General features: G+C 51.8%; 4 protein-coding genes across 4 annotated transcripts; 1 reads left to right on the top strand and 3 right to left on the bottom strand.

The window, feature by feature from the left end:
* Positions 1–610: 610 nt before the first annotated feature.
* Positions 611–1,529, top strand: KD926_007281 (phosducin family protein; the record flags this gene model as incomplete). The annotated part of the gene is made up of 4 exons (XM_053100121.1): positions 611–648; positions 718–900; positions 954–1,312; positions 1,390–1,529. The coding sequence occupies 4 exons, from the start codon at positions 611–613 to the stop codon at positions 1,527–1,529; spliced, it is 720 nt and encodes a 239-aa protein (XP_052956151.1).
* Positions 1,530–2,201: 672 nt separating this feature from the next.
* rsmA (putative bZIP transcription factor (Fcr3)) lies at positions 2,202–3,281 on the bottom strand (the record flags this gene model as incomplete). The annotated part of the gene is made up of 2 exons (XM_053100119.1): positions 2,202–2,718; positions 2,830–3,281. 2 exons carry the CDS (start codon positions 3,279–3,281, stop codon positions 2,202–2,204), a joined length of 969 nt encoding a protein of 322 aa, XP_052956150.1.
* Positions 3,282–4,787: 1,506 nt separating this feature from the next.
* On the bottom strand, positions 4,788–6,238 carry KD926_007279 (casein kinase 1 family protein; the record flags this gene model as incomplete). Its single annotated transcript, XM_053100118.1, has 4 exons — positions 4,788–4,881; positions 5,015–6,035; positions 6,096–6,168; positions 6,227–6,238. 4 exons carry the CDS (start codon positions 6,236–6,238, stop codon positions 4,788–4,790), a joined length of 1,200 nt encoding a protein of 399 aa, XP_052956149.1.
* A 3,219-nt stretch (positions 6,239–9,457) lies between these two features.
* KD926_007278 (putative cell polarity protein (Tea1)) lies at positions 9,458–14,167 on the bottom strand (the record flags this gene model as incomplete). Its single annotated transcript, XM_053100117.1, has 4 exons — positions 9,458–13,016; positions 13,068–13,350; positions 13,413–13,806; positions 13,898–14,167. The coding sequence occupies 4 exons, from the start codon at positions 14,165–14,167 to the stop codon at positions 9,458–9,460; spliced, it is 4,506 nt and encodes a 1,501-aa protein (XP_052956148.1).
* Positions 14,168–16,774: the final 2,607 nt, after the last annotated feature.

Genomic DNA, 16,774 nt, shown 5'->3' with positions numbered 1-16,774 from the left:
GGTGACGGGCTGCGGGAATTGCAGCAGGCAGAGACTCTCTCTATCTCAGCGTCTAAACGAGGAAAAGGGAGACCCCGAACAGGTGACGTCGGAGTCAATGGGCGAATAAGGGCGGGTCAAGTATTATGGTTTAGTCGAAGTAGGCAAGTCGATTGTGCAGGCGGTGTGTGTATAGGCAAGCAAATGAATTACCGCGCCCTCATTATCCTCAGAGGAAAGAGTGGGAAGGGAGGTAGAGGAGGGGATGACCGGAGACGGCGGGAGCGGGCGAAGAGGGAGGGGGGGGATAACACTGGGAGCCCCGAAGACGCAGAATGAATGGATGTTTTGCCAGGGCGTCGGAGGAGCAGCTCCATCCATCATGGAATCTCCAGGTGGCCTCAGGTTAGTCTATGCCGTCTTGGGCGGTGGGCGGCACCGCCACGGGGGTTGCACGTGAGTCTGTGGCTGGAGACTCAGGCAAATGCTGCAAACACGCGGGCATCTCGCGCGGCTGTACGTAATGGCCGTTATTATTGTGGTTGACTGCTTATCTTTTGGTAGTTGACTATTATTGATTGTCCGGTCATTGTACACTTCTTGCAATTGCAATTGAATCAAAGCCTTCATCATGCAGGTCGAAGTCAACCCCAACGAGGACACCGAATGGTTTGTCTCCCCTCATCCCCTCTGGTCTTTATACATCCAATATACTCACATCACCCCCCACCATTACAGGAACGACATTCTGCGCAAGCACGGCGTAATTCCGGAAAAGCCTCAGGACCCCGAACCCTTGATCCAGGAAGCCCTCGTCGAGGCTGAGAAGAAAGCATACGAAAACCGCCTCGAAGATAAAGACCTAGACGAACTCGACGAGCTCGAGGACGAAGAAGACGAGGCATTCCTTGCACAATATCGGTACGAACACCCCTGCCAACCACACTCCAGACCAATAGCTCACCTCCACCCAGCAACAAGCGTCTAGCAGAGCTCTCGACTCTCCAACAAACCAGCATCCACAACCAAGTATACCCCATCCAGAAGGTCGACTACGGGCGTGAAGTGACCGATGCGTCGGCCAAATATTTCGTCCTGGTGCATCTGACCTCGTCGTCGGACGGAAATGTCGAATCGCGGGTGTTGACGGAGCTGTGGCGTCAGCTGGCCGTCAAGTACGGGGATGTCAAGTTCTGTCAGATCCGTGGAAACATGTGTATCGAAGGATATCCGGATAAGAACACGCCGACGATCTTGGTATACAAGGACGGTGAGATTCGGAGGCAGATCATCACGCTGAGGGAATTCAATGGTCCTAGGACCAAACTCGAAGGTAGGTTCTTCCCCCCTTGCTCACTTTGTCAAACCTAAAAGGTTACGTACGAATTGTGCTCACTATGTCTTCTGTAGATCTCGAGAGAATGCTTCTGGACCTCGGTGCCATCAAAGAGAGCGACATTCGATTGAAAAAGCGGTCGGATTCGTCAGATGAGGGACGACCGGCCAAGAATAAACCCCAGGTGGAGGATGACGATGACGACTGGGACTAAAGAAATATATATTCTAAAATAATTCAATACATGAAATGTCACGACTGCCTGATCCTGGAGATCGGTGACTTGTCGAAGAAAAATTCTAGCTGCTATACTCGATTTGCGCTATCTCGACAGTATTCTGGGTAATTTGCTAGATATAGGAATTATCCCGCAGTATCTGCGCTGCTAGAGCACTCATTTTTGCATGTATTGTAACCATTGTTAGGGATGCATACACGTTACGGCGATATCAACCTGCACGTTTAGCAAGAAAGAACCGTTGTTTGAGGGAAGCCAAGGACTACTATAAAGCATCGAATACAGCTCTTCAGCAATGCAGGAAGGTATGATCATATATAAACATAGGACATATGGCGTCCACAAAAGAAATGGAACAATATCTCTCAATGAAACAGCAGACATAAACAGTCATGTTGGCAATACATACTCCTATATCTCCAATGACTCCAAGGCCAGTCGAAAGACCCGTTATAGTTTACCCAATAACTCAACGACCCAAAGGCGTCGACCTCCAAAAACAATGCCAAAAGTATATCCATCAATCCTAATATATCCATCGGGGAAGCGCCTCGCAACCAGAACAATTCGCGTATAGAAAGAAAAAAGAAAGGGAGTGAAAAGGGGTAGACGTCACATCGTAGAACTATGCAAATCCTGATAGATGTCTCATAGCAGCCCATCATTGTCGTCTGCGGCACTCTCCTCAATCGCCGTGCGTACTTGGCTTTCTCGGAAAGCCGGCCCCTGTCCGTCGCATTGGGCCCGGCCCTTGAGTTTCTCGGCGACCTGCGCGATGTCGACAAGGCCATGCTTGAACAGCTCATGGTTCTGAATGTATTCCCAGGTCGTGCTGACATCAAGCAACTTCTCGCCCGTTTCGCTACAGACCAAGACGCGATGGCGACGAACAGGTTCGCCGTTGGGGACGATATTGGAGTAGAAATCCGTAGGCGAGTACCTCAGGGGTCCCGTCGTGATGGGCCCTGAGTCAGGTGGGTTGTTTGATCGACTGGCCGAGCCGGACGTTGCGCGAAGAATCTCATTTTCGGTCGTGAATTTCGCCAGTTCCCGTCTCAGGCGCTCGTTGTCGGCTAGTAGGGTGTTGGACTCCTCTTCTAAACTGTTGAGTTTGTCCTCCAGATCTCGCACATGTCGTTCCTTTCGCTCCCGAAATGCACGCTGGCTATAATGGAGTCGACGAGTCAGAATACCACCCCAGTAAAGCGCCAAACCAACCTTTTCACCTCACGAAAGAATAGAAGGTCAGAGGAGGGGTAGGAGGGAGAGAACGTACGCAGCGCGGTTTTGCGCCTTCCGCTTCGTTTGCGCCGGCGTTGTGCCCTCTTTCTCTTCACTGCTGCTCCTCCCTAATGACGGGTCCCCCAGGCGGTCATCTCCACCATCCACCGAGGTTGGCTCTGTGTGATTAAGAACCTCATTACTGGAAACCGAATGTTTGGAGAAAGACTCGGGTGGGGAATGTGGCGGTGGGACAAAGGACTGGCCGGCGGGGTTTTGGAAGCGAAAGGAAGGGTCGAAGGATTGATAGTTTTGCTGTTCCATGATTGCGTTAGTGAGCGACGCTACGGCAGATGCTGCGAGAGAGTATACCAGAGATGTGAAGGTGTCCTGAAGGTTGTCCTGACGGGGCGCGGATTGATGGTGCTCGGGCGTGGGCAGCCCGGCGGGGAGGCCGTAGAAGGGAAAAGGCTGGGGCTGAGGACCGGAGTAGTACGAATAATCCATCTGAATTTGTCGTCTGTGTGGTTAGGAGAAAAAAGCAAGCGGAAGAGGTAAAGGTAGCGGAATGGTGGAGAGAAGGGAAAGAAAGTCTGACAAGCGGGATGCTAAAAGATGGCGGGATTTAATTTAAGGTCGGATCTACTGACTTACAGACACGGGCGGAGGGGCCGTTGGTTGGTCCCTCGCGACGGCTGTTAGTCAGACCCGACGCCGCTTTTGCGGGCAGATCCGCCAATTTGTCGAAGAGTCTAGACGTCCGTGCCGTGACTCCACTTGGATGCAAGTCGGGTTTTATTTTTTATCATGTCAGATATGGGGTGCAGACTGACTACAGGCAGACCTACAAAGGGCTACACACCTAGGGTATGCGTACAGATCCATCGACGGTGGCGAGCCATCAGTGGCGGCTCGTGAAGCGGTCCCGGTTCAAGATGTCCTCAATTCACTTGGCTTTACATGTAGAGCTGAGAATGTCGATTTAAACGAGCAGGCAGTGCAGAAGAATGAGAATAGAACAAGACACAACTTTAATTGACGCAATACCACCCCGGAAGCGACCCTAGCCATAGTCCGTCGCCAAATACCCACTCGAGACGTATCTTCTCTTTGCCCAATCCACCGCGTGCTGTCCCATAGTCCTGTATCGTCCGTCCATCATACGACAACGTCTTGCAAGACAACAGCCAGATTTTTGACCGCGTGAAGATATTATCGTCTCCAACCCCATCACAAATCATCCCGTCATACTCGTCTTCCCCTATGATGCGTCCATAAAAAGAAGAATGCCAGTCTGAGAACAATGACAAAAACAAAAGGAATGAGAGAAAAACAAAACATCCATGTGAAAGCAACGGGGGAGAAACATCAGTTAAAACAAAACAAATGGAGAGGAAAGGGAAGGATTTTTGTGAAAGATTTGCCGATGCGACATTCGAGGATCTTCTGGGACCGTAGTCAACAGTAAGATAACAACTCGACCGATGCTTTCATTCTGCATCTCCTTCCGTCTGGCCTTCCCGGTCGAAATAGGAAAAAATCGAGGCATCACTTCGAATGATAATCCGAAGAACCATTAGAACACGGGAGGTCGAGACATAAGATAGCCAGTTGGTGCGTTTTGAGGTTGCTACCCAAAAACCCTTCCTAAAGGAAGGGTCGAATGATCAAGCAACTTCCCCCATGGGAAAGAGGCCGGATTGATCGAGGGGCATGCAGGATAAACGTAGACAACAAAACGCAGCAGATCGAAACGGCTGAGACCGAAAAACGATCGAAAACGGGGGTAACGGGCTAACAGAGAGTGCGAGAAACGGAAATAAAGGAAATAAAAGAAAGAGTGGAGACCCAAGGCGAGATAAAAGTCCGAAAGGTTGTGCTGCAGGTAGCAGAAGGTTCACCAGTATCACGATGTTCCTGGGGTTCCTTAGATAAAGTGATGCCAACACGCAGGAAGCTCAACTTGAAATCAATGAAAAGACGAAAGCCAAGCTCCACTGCCATGCTGCAAGATTAGTACCACTGAGCACCGTACCCATCGTCCCGCTTCGCGCGGCTACCGACAGGGCCATAAGCACCTGAAGCAACCTTGGAAGCAGAACGCAGCCTAACGCCGAAGACTATGAGATTAGTCAGATTCTATACCTAAATTTGACCTCTACGTGCGGGGGAATCACGGTAAAGTACCAAACGCAGAGGAAAGGGGTTCCCTACACGGAACCTAGGTTTCAGATACTCACATCCTATCACTCCCTCCCACGGCACGGTTGGTGTCCGGAGTGTTGTCAAGGTTGCGGTCGAGGACCTTGCGGCGCTGGCTCGAGATACCACCGGGCTTGGCGGCAGCGCCGGGGGTGCCCATGGGGGCACCGGCAACCTGACGGCGCTGTTGTTCCTCGGTCTCCTTGTCCTTCTTGTTGCTGGCATCCACGATCATGGCGGCGTTCTTCTGGTACTTGTAAACAGTCCAGTCGAACACGTAGTCGTACTGGAAGGACTCGCGGACAAACAGGTCACGGAAGATCTTGCGTAGGTACGAGTAGTCGGGCTTGTCGTCGAAACGTAGGGAGCGGGTGTAGTTCAGGTAGATGGAGAATTCGTTGGGGAATCCACGGCAGAGAACCTCGGTAGGCGTGGTCATCTTCTTCTCCATGATACGGTCGTACTTCTGCTTCTTAGTAGCCGCCTTCAGTCCCTGCCAGGGAAGAGTGCCGCGGCAGAAATAGAGCATGACATAGCCCAAAGACTCCATATCGTCACGGCGAGACTGCTCCACACCCAAGTGAGTGTTGATACTGGCATAACGGGCAGTACCAGTAAGGTTCTTGTTCTCGCGGTAAGGAATGTGGAAGTGAGTCTTGGGGTCCCGGTACTTCTTGGCGAGACCGAAATCAATCACGTTGACTTGGTTTCCACGCTTACCGATACCCATCAGGAAGTTGTCCGGCTTGATATCACGGTGAATGAAGGATTTGGCATGAATGTACTCGATGCGAGAGATGAGCTGGTCGGCCAGAAGGAGGACGGTTTTCAGCGAGAATTTGCGGTTGCAGAAGTTGAACAGATCTTCCAAACTGGGACCCAGAAGATCAATCACCATGGCGTTGTAATCACATTCGGTACCGAACCAGCGAACGAATGGGATACCAACACCACCGGCAAGAGACTTGTAGACACGAGCCTCATACTCGAGCTGGGGGTGCTTGGCCTTGACACTCTCGAGCTTGATGGCGATTTCCTCGCCAGAGATGATGTTGGTGCCTATGTGTGATTAGAATATTGCCTGCCTCCAGGATCTTGCCACCGAGAATCATTACATACCAAGGTAGATGTCACCGAAACTACCACTTCCAATCTTGCGGCCAATCCGGTACTTGTTACCAACACGCAAATCCTGGATGATATTTGTTAGTCACGTCGTGTCGTTTGATAGTCCTGGGACATGAACATACCATAGTCGTCATCTTGATCGAAGAGTCACAGCTAACGTGCCGTGAGCCGATTACTATTCAGACTATTATGATAAGGCTTATCAGTGACTGAATCAAGCAATGAAAAAAGGATTTGAATCCAGAATAGAAGCCTGGTCTTTATAGTAACGAAGCAGAAGATCACGAGGGTCCTGGGTGAGGTTGGGTGAAGAGGTAAAAGCCACACAGATCACCGTGCAGTCTCAGCCTTCAAGCGCGTAGTCGGGCTTACTTGGCAGAGTGAAGAGCCTGGTGAGGCTGGGGGGTAGGTTGCAGCAGGGAGCCTCAACCGAGTAACCAGAGTAACACGCAGATCCAGCCAGGCAGTCACGATGAAGTGTAAAAGAGGTCCAGAAAAGGCATAAAAGGGGGAAGATGCAGTACAATGAGGACAATAGCGAAACTAACCTTGTCGAGGAGGGGTGGATATGGTGAGATAGCGGTGATGTCGACTGTTGGGGACTCCGACCGACCGTAAGGGCCCGACCGGCAAGGCAAAAAAGGCGGAGAGAAAATGAAGGGAAGCGACCGACCTAGAAACATACGACTGTCAGAGGGGGAACACAGCGGTTGGGGGGCAGAACAAGGGAGACGTACGAACAGAGAGGATGAGGGAGAGATAAAATCAAGGAAAATCAAGGGCAGAGCCTTGATTATCTGGAAGGTGAGATATGAAGGAGGAGAGGAAGAGGGAAGGAGAGAAGAAAGAGAAGGATCGAAAAGAGAAAGGAAGAGGGCGAAGGGGGGGGGGAGGCGGCGGGTAAAGAAACGGGAAAGGCCAGTGATCGGGTTCGCTGCGGTTGGCGGTCAAGAAGGTATTGGTTGATCTTACCTGGTATTTTTATCTGGTATATGAGGTATTATTATTTTTAATTATTATGATTATTATTATTACTGTATTCTTCTTGGTGGTTTGATGAGTTTGGCTCTGGGATTTGTTTACTTTTTTTATTCTTCTCTGTCGGAAGGATAGGTTCGAATTTACTTGATTATTTTTAAAATGAGGATTTGATGATCTTCAAGGAATTTTCCCTCTTTATTTTGATTTCTTTATGCTGGCGGCAATTGCAATCAAAGGGGCGACATGCGAAAAGAAATTAAAGGTAAAGGAAGAACCAATTAGGAAGTTGCCTGAAAGGCTAGAAGTCGGTGAGAAGACAGAAAGGGGACAGACGTCCTGGTCAGTGAAAGGGCGCGTCTGGTAATTCCCTTTGAGGCAGCGATGAATGAATGGGAATTCCCACACCTTAATAGGCAATCTTATCTGGTATTCATGAAGGCCGTGACCACCTGGTCCAGTCCGGGTCCATTTAGGATCACTCTTTCAATTAATGGCTTGGACCGTGTGGGATGACATGAATGAATATGGGGGTGGTAATATAGCCATAATGGAAACCAATGTATGGATGGGTTATTATTAGTAGTCGACTCTGGACGTCTTAGCATCCCGACTGGCAGACTAAACCCAGGTAAGTAAAGACCATGAGACTGGGGCGATGGGAATCCATTACGGAGTAGTTATTGATTTCCGTCCACAGATTGTTGACAGGTATCTTGTAAGTTGTAAGGTATCCTTGGTCCTCAGACTGACATCCCGAAGGAGATGAATAATACCTCGGGATCTGCATCCAGAACCTTACTTGAGGGGACCGGGAGACACAAATTCAACAATTTGGGTATGCATTTAAGCCAGTATGGACAGATCGGAGGATGTAACGTTGGGCGAACAAGCCACCCGAAGGGTGATGGCCATGTTCAAAGGCAATAGGAGTCCACATGGACGGCAGTACGTGGATGGGGGAATCACGGTGGATGATGCCATGGGCCACATGCACCGGCATTGTCTTCCAGATGCCCCATGGAACATCTTGATGATGTATGATGTATGATGTATCGCTGCCTGAGGTCACCCCCGGCCTCAGATGACCCGTCACGACGGTAACGCCGCCGTAAATTACAGTCCGAGTCGCAACGGGAACCCTTTTTGGGCAGAAATCGCGTTCTCATCAAACCGCCGGCGCCTGACAACTTGCCCCGTTCATCGCACTGCAGTATCCTATAATCCTACGGCATAGCAGTCACCGAGGGACTTGAATCTACTCGGCCTTCAACTTGAATAAAACAGCCTTCAAGCCATTCGGTCATACGGTTCACACATCAGATAGATCGTTACAGAACTGTACATCCCTCTGGTCATCTTCCGACTTGGAAAGCAGATCCTGGTCAATCTAAATGCCTCAATTTTGCCCCCCGCTCACTCTATTCACGGTCCGGGTTGCTTGATACGGTTTCACCGCCGGGGTGATCATAGGGCATCCCGGTATATTTTCTTGTGATAGTACTGTACAGTACCATACTATGATTATCTTGTACACACTGTCATCCTTCACGTTTACAAGTGACCGTGTAGGTGGCTCTTGCATCCACCTGACTAGTTAATGGTCTCCAGTAGCGACACGACAGAGAAACCCGTTGAGCAGGCAAGGGAAGAACATAACAAACAATTCACTCGATCTTGCAAGGATCGTACACTCCTGCATCAACGACCGATGGCCCGAGAGTCAAACCCCCTTACCTCTATATGCAAACAGGCCCTTGTTTACGACGGGGTGCAATGAAATTAAACCACCAGCGAATTAGCCATCATCTCCCGGGGTAACCCGACAGGACTTCGAAAGCTGCAAGAAAAAGAAGTAACACTCCCAATGGGTTCATGAATATAACAATTGACTAGATCTAGACAGAGGCTTCATGAAATAAAATTGTAGAGTAATAGTACAGTTCGGATGAAGGAAAGTCAAACAAAGTAAGACGATAAAATGTGAAGGGGTATAAAAGAAGACAAGAAGGTGAAGAGAATGAAAGAGGGGAAGAAAAGAAAGGAAAAACAAGAACTGGAAACAGCGCATATAATGACAACGAGGCTCTCTCTTGGTAATGCAATCGAGGCGGTCGGGAGAGATGGTTGACAAGTGCGGATGGCAGATCCAACCAACCCCGTTCAGGGAGTCAAGAATAAGAAATGGGAAGTTCAAGTAACACAGATTCCAACTGGGAGAGCAAAATCAACAGTGGAGACAGGAGAACGCCGGGGTCGTCCAACAGTAGATTCCGATCACCGTCAACGGGTACCGAAACCTATTGCTTGGTATATTCAGGCTTTCGTGGCACGTCTTCCAATAAAATCCAGACAAGTCATACCGTTCGAGCTGTTCATATCATGTTTGCCGTTGCGTGTGCCTCGCCAGCATTCCGAGGCTTGCTCTTTTCTGGGGTACTCGCTCTCGCTTCCTCTTCATCCAATCGTCGCCTCCATTCGGCCAAGCTATCGCTGAGCCCGGTCTCTTTGGTGGGCGTCCGATCGAAGTCGGACTGAGTGCTGAGCCGATAGTTCCGATTGGTGCTCTCCCAGTGGCTCCGCAGAGTCTCTAGCTCGTTGGCTAGGGAGTCCAGGGCCATGGATCCACGGTTGTCCGGGAAGGGCTCTTCCTGCGACACGGCGCTATTGGCTCTAGACCGATTCCCGGCACCGCTGATGGTGTTGCTCGAGGCATTGCTGTGAGTGCGGGAGATACCGTTGATGCCTTGAACGGGCTGCGACTGTCGGCGGTAATGCCCGACGGACGCCTCAACCTGGTCCAGAAGCATGTTGACCTTGTGTTCAGCATCGGATGCGCGAGTTTCCAGCAGAGAGTTCTCCTGCTTGAGCTGCTCCAATTCCGCATGGCTCTTGTCCGCAGCGGCGACGAGCTCTTGCCGCATACTCTCAAACTCGCTGCGAGATTCGTTCTTGTCGGCTTCGGCGGCCGAAAGGTCTGTCCTCAACCGGGTGATTTGGTCCTCAAGGATCGTAATGGAAGATGTTGTCTCCTCGTGCAGATCGTCGATGGTCTGCTGGAGATGCGAGCGCTCGGCCTCCCAGTCGGCTGGCACTTCTGAACCTCCGTTTGAAAGTTCCTTCTGCGCGGCTTCCACTTCCGACTGCAATTTGGCGTTTTGGACCTTGTACCGGCTGAGTTCATCCTTCATGCGCTTCAGCATCTTCTCAGTACCCTTCACGTAGTGAACAGCCGATTGGTAGTCGTTCTCGAGCTGCTCCAGCTTCTCTCTGTAGGCACGATCGGCTTCCTGCTCACGAGATTCAAACGACGACTTCAGCTCCTCGTGTGCCTTCATACTGGTCGAGAGCTGTTGCTCCAGTTCACGTAACCGGCCTTGTTCGGGTGTTCCAAACCGGGATCCAGGGGAGTCGAGCCGAGGAGAGCGTCTGTTATCCGGATAGCCAACGCCGCGCTCACCCAGAAGGTCCTTGAGAGCAGCGTGTTGGATAGCCAATGCGCCGGACTCTCGCTGGTGATTCTCCAGCTGAGCCTTGAGGTCTCTGTTCTCGGCGGCATGTGACTGGCTTTCCTTCATCGCGGTCTGGAGCTGCCTACGGAGCTGCAAGCCCTCTCTGCTGGCCTGCTCCTGGTATGCCTCTAAGCCGGCAATTCTCTCTTCCGCACGTCGAAGCTTATCTGCTGCATCATCAGCAGCTGCGTGGCTAGCCTTCGCCAAATTGTTGGCCCGTTCCACTTGAGCCTCGAGAGCAGACACGCGTTGGTCCGCAAGCGAGCGCATAGATACTTCTGAATCAAAGGACGAGGCGCGGTCGAGGCCGGACAAGAAGGCGTTCTTATGCGTCTCGGCCTCTCTCGCGCTGGTCTCCGCCAGCTCCTCCGCGTCTCGCAGGCGACGGTTCACATTCTCTAGCTCGGAGGTCCGTTCATCATGTTCCGACCTCAGCTGCAGCAACTTCTTTTCCAGTCCTCCCCGGCGCTCCCGTTCTTCTTCTAATTGCCTTTCAAGAAGAGTCGATTTGTCGGTCGAAGCATGCACTGCCTCCCGAAGAGTTCCGAGGTTATTGCCCAAGTCACCCAGGCGAATAGAAGATTCCTCGAGGTTCTTCGACAACTCCTCCTTGTCCAGAGTCAGTTGCTTCAAAGCGGAGTCGGCATCTGCTCGTAACAAGGACTCTTCCCTGACGGCAGCCTCCGCTTGGTGGAGTTGGGCGCGCAAACTTTCCATTTCTATGGCATTATTCTGCATTTCGAGTTCGGCAAGTCTTCGCCGTGTGGCCTCACACGTTTCTTCCGCCAATTCCCTGCCACGTTTCTCCTGATCGAGTTCGTTGGTGAGAACCTCGAGTTTAGATTTGGCCTCGTTATGAGAGGCGAGAGCCAGGGCAAGTCTTCTGCTGATCTCGGTGCTTCGGTCGGTGATGGTATCCTCGTGGTCTTGGGAGCGTCTGTCTGGCTGGGGAGTACCGCGCTGGCTGCCGCCATGGGCAGCGAGCTTAGCTCGTGAATAAGCAGCCTCGTTGACAGCAACATCTCTTTGGTGTTCAACTTCGGCAACGCGTTTAGAAGCGATCGCTGCTTGTCGGTCCACAGTTGCTTGCATCTTCGCCAACTCTGCCCTCATGGCGAGGAATGCCTCGATCAAAGGCCGGTCCTCGTCAGCAAACGTATCCACCGCCTGCTCATCCAGGTTGGTACCGTTGGCCAGATTAGGTGAGTAGCCGGCCTTCTTGGCCAACGCCAGCTCCGATGCGTACCACGCATTACGGTTTTTCACCAGTTCGAGCTCCTTAATTAACGCCTCTTGGTGAGCAGTTAACCGAGGCGATCGCGGCTCATCTCCAAGGGTCCTGGAGTTCCGTTGACCCCGAGATTCCACCGACCCATCAATGCTAGCGTGCCGGCCTAGAACAGACTCGTCGGCACTGTCCATAGAGCTTCGCTGTCGTTGCTGACGGAGAGATCGTTGCCTAGTCGGCGCACTCATGAGGGGTGCAGCCTCGCCAGCCTCCATCGCCTTGGCAGACATCCTCTGAGGTTGGGTTTGGGGTTGAGACTGCTGAGTAGGGGTACGCTGGCCCGTGGGGTAGGAGCCAGCTTCGGAGACCGATCGGGGGTCTTTGGGGGACTCTCTCGGCGACTCCCTGTCGCGTTCGGCGGTCACTGCCCGAACCGTGTCCACGGGCGGACCTCCGTATGCACGGTCGAGCTTTGTCGGCGTTTTGCTGCGGGGGTTCATGACAGGCTGAGGGGTGTTACCTCGAGGGCCGGGTGTGGGTGCCTGACCCGGCGGAGGGGGTCCGGACGGAGCCTGTGCGATGGATGCCCGGGGCAGCCTTGAACCAGGTCCGGGGCTGAGCCCGAATTCTGCCGGTCGACCGGTTGGGCTTATCATACTCTCGCGTGACGGTCCCGGCCGTCGTTGCTGCACATCTGCAGGTTGGTTTTGAGCTTCGCGAGAGGTGCGACCGGTTAGGGGACCAGGTCTATCGGCACTTCCTTTCCTCACTCCGGGGGGCGGGCCTCCGTTTTGAGAGTCGGTGGGATAACGGATTTTCGAGGTGTCAAGAATGTAGGCCATGCTGAGCTCCACGGGGTCTCTGGGTGCCGAACTCGGCTCTCCAGCCATAACGATAACTTGCTTTCCGAATGCCGTCATACTATGGCCGGACCTCGGAGACGGCGCGGGTCCCATGTTCTGGAAGGAATACCATCTCCGAGTGGTGATGCGAAAGGCCGCCAGATCCCCAAGGTCAACGCCCTCGTCCGTGCGCCCACCAAATATGTACATGACATCGCTCACTAGAGCCGCCGCATGACCCTCCCGAGGAGTTGGAATGAACCCAACGCAATCTAACTGAGACCACTGGTTGGCACGCGGGTCATAGGTCCAGACGTCGTTAAACCACTGCAAGCCGTTCGTTCCTCCGAACCTGTGTTTATGAGCAAAATGGAATCACCGAGGAAATAATCCGTGTACTTACAGATACAGTCGATCGTTGAAGCTGACGATGCTATGATTGGTTCTGGCCGGAGGAATCTGACCGGGGGGTGGCCCGCCCTGATGGCTGTTCCGAATCAAAAACTCCCATTTATTGTTCGGGTTTGAGAGTTGATTTAGATCGAAGGCAATCAGATCGTTGAAAAAGTAACCCTCCACCTGACCACCGAAGACGTAGAGTCTAGAGCCGAGGATATTCAAGGTATGGCCATACCGTCCTGCAGGTCGGGGGCCGGGGGGTATTGAGCGGGACCACTGGCGGGAAGCTGATACAGAAGATGGTTAGGAGCTTCGACCAAAGGGTGGAGCAGACATCTGGGATACTCACAAGTATTCAGGAGATAGAGGGTGTCGTCCAACATGTCATTCTCATCAACTTTCGTATCTCCGCCAAACACAATAAAAGCATTTCCCACCAACAAACTCGCGTGGCCAACTCGAGGACCGGGGCCCTCTGACACAGTCGCAATTGGGACACAGGACAGATTTCCGCCGCTGCTCTCGATCATCCACAGATCCCCCTTAACCGTAGACCCGTCTATCAAGCCACCCATCATGTAAACATCGCCCTCCTTCGAGGCGACCGCATTGATCGCCGCCCCATATCGCGGGAAGGGGTTTGCCTGCGGCGAGGAAAAATTTATGCGACGTTGTGACCAAGGGTAGAGGGAGGTGCCGGGGCTAGTGTTGGGGGAATTGCTAGTCGGGCCCTGTAGCGAGCGCTGCATTGGCAAGCATCAGTGAGGATTCGTAGAGGAAGCCAGTTGCGACCAATAGTTGAAGGGACTAGAAAGATAGGCAAGGGGCACCAACCTGCGATTCTGACTCGGCTCTCTGTCGCATCCGTTGGGTCTCCGGGCTGTTTGTGCTGTTCACCGAGTTCAAGGAGTTGTTGTAACTGCTACTGGGAGTCGGCGTCTGAGGGTTCCCTCCCTCCCGTTCCTTCGGGGCCGGGGGCGCCGCTGCCGGAGCAGCGGCTGGCGGTGCATTTGGCGGCGCTCCCTCAGAACTTGGGGCATTTCTCGATGCCGGGGGCAGGGTAGTATTTTGCTGATTCTTCTTCGATTTAAAGAGGAAGGCCATCGTGACAATTGGATCGTAAACGGTCGTTCAAAGCGCAAAACTTTCAATTAAGCGTATCAGGGATTAGAAAAAGGTTAAACCCAACAGCGCAAATCCGTGTCGAGTGTGGGAATTATAAAAGCCTCCTTCACCAGCTGAGACCCGAAGGGCCACGATCGCTTCAAACGAAGGCGTGGTGAGGAGAGAAGAAGAAAATCGGTTACAGGCGCCAGGCTGTAAAAGAAGGGTAAATGAGCGAGCGGAGGCGGAAACCCGCTGGGAAAGGCTGAAAATCAGCGTCCGAATAGATGGAGGACGGTTGAAGCCGTTCGGAGGAGAGGAAAACAACGGCGGACTCCCATGCACGAAAACCGTGGCCCGGAGTAGGGAGCGACCAACCGGGGGGGCGGCCTCGTCTACTTCCACTGGAACCTCACAAAACCTCGACTGCAACGCCGAAGGAGCATGGGCGAGTTAATAAATTAACTTGACCGCTGAGATGCCAGGAATTAAGAAAGGGGATAAGCAAGAATTAAGAGCAAACACTGAAAACCGAAAACCAATGCAAATGCGCAAAACAGCCCCCAAGACAAGAAGGAAAAATAAGATTAAAAAAAAGGGAAGGGGAAAAACAGACACACAGTCGGAGAATAAAGAGAGGGAAGAGGAAGAAGCAACAGCAGCAGAGGTATGGGGCTTGTGCATGAAAACTGGAGAGGGAAGGGAAGAAAGAGGGAGAGAGGGCAAATGCGAGGCTCCGGCGTTTCAAAGGTTCCTGGCCAGCATTAATTAGATAATTATTATTGATGTTGTTATGTGATTTGACCCGACTTTCTCTCAAGAGCTAAAGTCGTTAGGGGGAGGGGAAAAGGAAAAGCGACACCGCCTATTGAAATGCTGCAATGGTTGGTTTTTCCATCTGATTCACTCTCGTCTCCAAGGGGGCGGGCGTTTAGTGTTTACCTGATAATCAATTTACGGGGGAAAAGGTATAAACACCGGGAATCCAATCCCATGAGCCACGAGGGTTTAACGTCTTTTCTTTTTCTGGTTCTGGTTCTTCTCTTCTCCCTCGCCAGGTTCATACTTCAGATGCGGCAGTGTCCAGATGCTTCGATACATTCGCCTACCGAACATACATCCACTCTGTTCCCTATAATAATTTAAATCATGCCCAAAATAGCCCATCTTCTCCATCGTGCTTCCATCGACATCATCGGGCAGGAGGAAAACCCCCCTAGCCCTACCCAAAACGAACCTATCTACGGATAATATCGATAGGTAATTTCCTACTTACGGTTTTGTCTATTAAATATTAATGTTGGCGCCGGTTCGCCCTGACAGATGGCACTAGCCGGGTCTTCCTAGTAGATTAAGTAGGTAATAGTAAATGCCATCTTTAAATATTCAACAGTCTATCCGAACGTCTAGAATCGACGGCTACCTAGAATTTTTTTTGGCTTTCAGTGTTAACGACCTACTGTGCGTGATCATGAGGCCGTCCACTCTTTGCCGCCCGCTAGGAGGGAAGATGGAGCCGGCGTTCCTTACAGTCCAGTCACGGGCTTTCCATGGGTTTGTCCATGCAGGAACCATCTGCTGGAGACAGAGAATGACTATGTACACCAAGTACTGTGTACTCCGTAGTGTGTCCCTCTCGGTCGCTACCAACGGGAGCAACCACAGTCAAAGCGATCATCGCAGGAATCATGCTGGATGACCGGTTGGAGTGGGTGATGATGATGTGGTGACTGGATAACTGAGTGTGGTTAGCGTTCCAGAGCTAGTGAGGTCTCTCTTCCAGTCAGGGACGGGTTCCGCGGATCCAGGGGCAAAGACTTTTTTTCCGTCTGTTCCAATTTCCATCCGCGAAAGGGGGAGGTGGTTGATCTGGTCCAACCCGTCAACCCAAGCCATCCATCGTCGGCAAGCGGGTCAGGCTGTGGTTCGGCAGGGATGAAGTCCCCTGTCGCCTCGCGAATCACGATGGAATGTCGCCGCTTGCTTTCCTCACTTTTTTTTTTTTCCATACAGAAAACCAGTCCCGGCTCCACTCTACCTATCCCCCTTTTCCTCTCTTCTGTCGTCTCTTTGTTCTTACCTTCTTTCATCCTGGTTTTTTACTTTCTAGTTTTCTACCTACTTTCGGTACTTGTTCTCCCGCCCCCCAACCACGATGGGGAAGCCACCACTTCGTATTATGCGGTTTCATATCCCGTCCCTTTAGTTATCCATAGACCTACCAGCCACCGGTGTCTTAATTTAGTTCGTCTGAGCTAGAGGTTGGTCATCTGTGGGGACTGGGAACAGTGAAGAGTACACCGAGTAAGAGTGAACAATACGGTGTGCTTATCCTCTCCCTCTGTCTGTAGTCCGTCGTAGGTACCGAGTACCTGTTGTATGCCGCATCTCGGTCTAAACTCTAATGCTGACAAGCTAGCCATGGCCTTGCAACAAAAACATCCCATAATTGCCCATGTTGTACTCCGTACTCTGTACAAGCTACACTCCCGTTAACATGTTGCAGTTATATGTACAATTCTTATCACCGGTCCTGACCGGGATACGTGACGATCTCAATTCCCAGCAAGATAGAGAACTGGCCGTGGTTCTATTTATAAGCTACCC

The sequence above is a fragment of the Aspergillus affinis genome (genome assembly GCF_023601865.1).
Source record: "Aspergillus affinis strain CMG 70 chromosome Unknown NODE_41_length_255467_cov_85_872513, whole genome shotgun sequence".
In the NCBI taxonomy this organism is placed as follows: domain Eukaryota; kingdom Fungi; phylum Ascomycota; class Eurotiomycetes; order Eurotiales; family Aspergillaceae; genus Aspergillus; species Aspergillus affinis.
Note: the sequence above shows the minus strand (reverse complement) of the source record. Positions and strands in the feature narration are given on the sequence as shown.